At 45.4% G+C, this 3,464-nt stretch overlaps 1 protein-coding gene across 1 annotated transcript in view; it reads left to right on the top strand.

Annotated features, from left to right (window-relative positions):
• GNL1 (G protein nucleolar 1 (putative)) overlaps positions 1 to 3,464 on the top strand; it is a 9,807-nt gene that overhangs the window by 3,187 nt on the left and 3,156 nt on the right. The window contains exons 8-10 of the mRNA XM_006913652.3: positions 1 to 34; positions 189 to 284; positions 681 to 872. The exon at positions 1 to 34 is cut by the window's left edge and continues 3 nt beyond it. Coding sequence (XP_006913714.1) covers positions 1 to 34; positions 189 to 284; positions 681 to 872 — 322 coding nt within the window. The remainder of the gene's footprint in view (positions 35 to 188; positions 285 to 680; positions 873 to 3,464) is intronic.

Below are 3,464 nucleotides of genomic sequence, written 5' to 3'. Positions count from 1 at the left end.
CGGGATCCACGCACCCCACAGGACCCTAGTAGTGGTGAGTATCAATGAGGAGGGCATAATGGGAGAAGTGAGGTAACGGGAGAAAGGGGAGAACAGAGAGGCTTGTTGACAAGGGAGTACCTGATCTTGGATCTAAGGGAGGTGAGAGAGATGGGATGTGCTAAGCTTTCTGTATTGTCTAATCTCAGTCTTAAAGAAGAGTCGGAGGCGGGGGAGAGGATGGACTCGGGCCCTGGGGCCAGAGCAGTTGCTGAGAGCCTGTGAAGCCATCACTGCAGGAAAAGGTTTGTGCCCCTTAGAGAGAGATGTGGCAGGCCATGGGGGAGACCTAAGGTCCAGAGTCATTTTCTCACCTTTCCCAAAGTCAGCACCTCTATTATGGACTAAGGCGAGAGGCCAGGGGTAGGGATGGAAGAGGGAGCAGACTGACTTGGTGAAACCAGAGAGACAGGAGCCCAGCGTAGCTACCTTCAGGCTTCCCAGAACTTTTTAGAAAACTCAAGAGAAATACTTGTGATTCCAGAGTGGAGTCAAGTGAAGGCTGGGGAGAGTTAGCTGTTGTGCAGGTGGGCACTATCCTACTCCAGAGAACACTAGTTACATCAGCTGTGCAGTCATAGTCTGTACCATTACATACAGTGGCCCTGAGGAGAACCTTTTTCACCTTCTTTCCCGAGCAGTGGACTTGAGCAGCTGGCGGGAGAAGATTGCCCGGGATGTGGCTGGGGCCACCTGGGGTAATGGCTCTGGTGAGGAGGAAGAGGATGATGGACCAGCAGTCCTGGTGGAGCAGCAGACTGACTCAGCAATGGAGCCAGCTGGCCCAACCCAGGAGCGCTACAAGGATGGAGTGGTGACTATTGGCTGTGTGGGTAAGGAAGCAGTGGCTCATGCATGGTGGCCTCAATATTTGGAAAAGAAGCTGATGAGGTTTTATTAGGCTCCAGGGTCTCTGGAGGCACTCTGCTATAGTGGAAGGATCATGGCATGCCTGAGTTAAATTCTGCTTTTTCTCAGTTGTTATTGATCTTGAACAAGTGTTTATCCATTCTCAGTCTTAAGTACTTTGATTTTTTTCCGGGTGTGGTGGGGGGAGAGGTAATTTGATGTTTAAAATGAGGACACTGATACCCAGGTAAAAGTACAAATGTGAGAAGTTAAGAAGAACATAGACACCCTAAAAAAGCTTGACAAATAGTGATGATAAGAATAATCATTAAAATATAACATTTATATGGTACTCACTATGTATCAGGTGCTGATCTAAGTGACTTAATGTGTGTTAGCTATTTCAGTTGTAGTAATTAGCCATTAGTAGAGTGGTCATTATATCATAGTAGAAGCTTAGCAAGTAATAGTTTCTTAGTCTTTACTGTTAAGGAGGATCTTCCCTTAATCCAGAGATTTGTCTCTGCTCTTGGTGGGAGAGAAAAGAATGTCTTATTAGGGCCCGCAGGGCCCCTTTTGATTTTGCGTGGGAGAGGTGAGAAGTGACTTTGGAAAAATTGTTATATGAGGTGTTATTGGAACCAAAGGAGGCCCAGCCTAGAAGAAATTAGGGAGAGCAGAGTAGTTGCCTCATGAAATGCTCCTAACTTATCTTTATTCTTCTTTTTGTCTTGGGAAAAACCTGCCTGACTGCTGACAGTTTGCTCCCATTTTCAGTCATTTTTCTCTGGCTTTCCCTTCCCTGATTTCTGACCCCAGCTGTCCCGCCCAGGAGGCCATGTCCTCTTTCAGTAGCCTCTGCACTAACTTGTCTGTATTCAGACTTGTGTGACAAGGAGAGCATTTGCTGTGGCACAGGCAGCCCTGAGTTTGGATTTCCCTTTAGCTATCATTCATTTATTTATTCCACAAATATTTACTGAGCACCAGGTGCCAGGTGCTATTTCCAGAGCTGGGGATATGCTGCCATGAAAATGGCAGAAAAGTCCCTACCCTCATGGAGCTTGTTTTCTTGTGAGTAAATCAATTCGTCATTTGAAATTATATTACTTAGGGACAATGAAACGGAAGAGAAAACTGGGTGAGAAGGAGTCCTCTGGGAAAGACTCCTGAGAAGAGCCTGGGATGATGAGAAATGGCTGTTTGGAGATGTGGGGAAATGGTCTTCTAGGCCAACGGGGTCAGTAAGTGAGAAGATCTTGAGGTAGGAATGAGCTTGTTGACTGTGGGACCAACTAGAGTGCCAGGGGAATTGGAGTATGGTAGCCAAGAAAGACAGTCGGGGATGAGGTCAGAAAGGTGATCAGGGATCACATCATGTAAGGTCTCATGGCTAAGAGAAGGCGTTTTGGATTTATTCGAGATCTGATGAGAAGTCAGTGGTGGGTTTTGAGCAGGGGAATGACAGGATCTGATTTCTTTTTTGAGAAGTTTATCTGCAGAGTAGAGAATACATGTGGGGGTAGGCAAGAAAGGAAGCAGAGAGAGCACAGTCAGAGGCTATTGCAGTGGACTTCCAGGTTTTTGTAGTGAGCAACTGGGAGTACTGAAATAGGAAGGTTGGGAGGGGATTCAGAAATTAAATCTGAGATTCTTTAAAATTATTCCAAGTGGAGATGGTGAATAGGCAGGTTTAGGAGCCTGGAGCTTAAGGAAGAAGACTGCAGATTTGAATTTGGGAGAGATTTAATGTGGGGAGCCATTGGTGAATATAAATGATACTTAAAGTCATGAATTCAGTGAGATGTGGGAGAAGAGGTAGATGGAGAGAGGAGGTCAAGCCAGCATTTCTAGAGATTGGGCAGAGGAGGAAGAAATGGAAAATGTCACAGATGTCAAATGAAAAAATGTTTGGAGAGGAAAGAGGGGCTCAGTCGTATCAAATGTTGCTGACATTTGGATGAGGTGAGTACAGAGACTTGTTCAGTGGACTTGGTGATGAAGATGAGTGGTTTTAGTGGAGTGGAGGAGAGAAAGCGAGATTGGAGTAGGCCAATGAGAGGATAGACAAGAGTATGGCAGAACCTCATATAATGTTGTACTTGACTATAGCCAGACACAACAGTCTCCATATTGTACAATGCTTCATTCAGGGATACACAGGTCAGAAAACTTAAAAACGTAAGCAACCGAATTCCTTCCAACTCAGGATAAGGCTCACATGTACAGAGGAAGAGGGTTATGATCAAGAAGGGACAAATGGGGCCTCTGGGAGGATGTGCGTCACACCCTTGGTCCTGGGGTGGATGATATGGGGTTCATCTGGCACATTCATGTTTTATGCATTTTTACATAAAACATTGTTACAGTTCATGGTTATAAAGAAGGTTGCATGAAAAAGTGGTGACCAAAAATAGACAAGTCTTTGGAGGAGTTTCACTATAAAGGGGACAGAGAAATGAGGCTGGTCGGGATTGTCAGAGGAGGGCTGTTTTCTCCATTTCTTCCTCTTTTGGAAAGGAAATACCTTAGTGGGTTATAAATGGAGCACAGTCAATATGGTGGTGCATCTTTCC

The sequence above is a fragment of the Pteropus alecto genome, unplaced genomic scaffold (genome assembly GCF_000325575.1).
Source record: "Pteropus alecto unplaced genomic scaffold, ASM32557v1 scaffold555, whole genome shotgun sequence".
NCBI lineage: Eukaryota > Metazoa > Chordata > Mammalia > Chiroptera > Pteropodidae > Pteropus > Pteropus alecto.
This window is presented reverse-complemented; position numbering and strand designations above follow the sequence as displayed.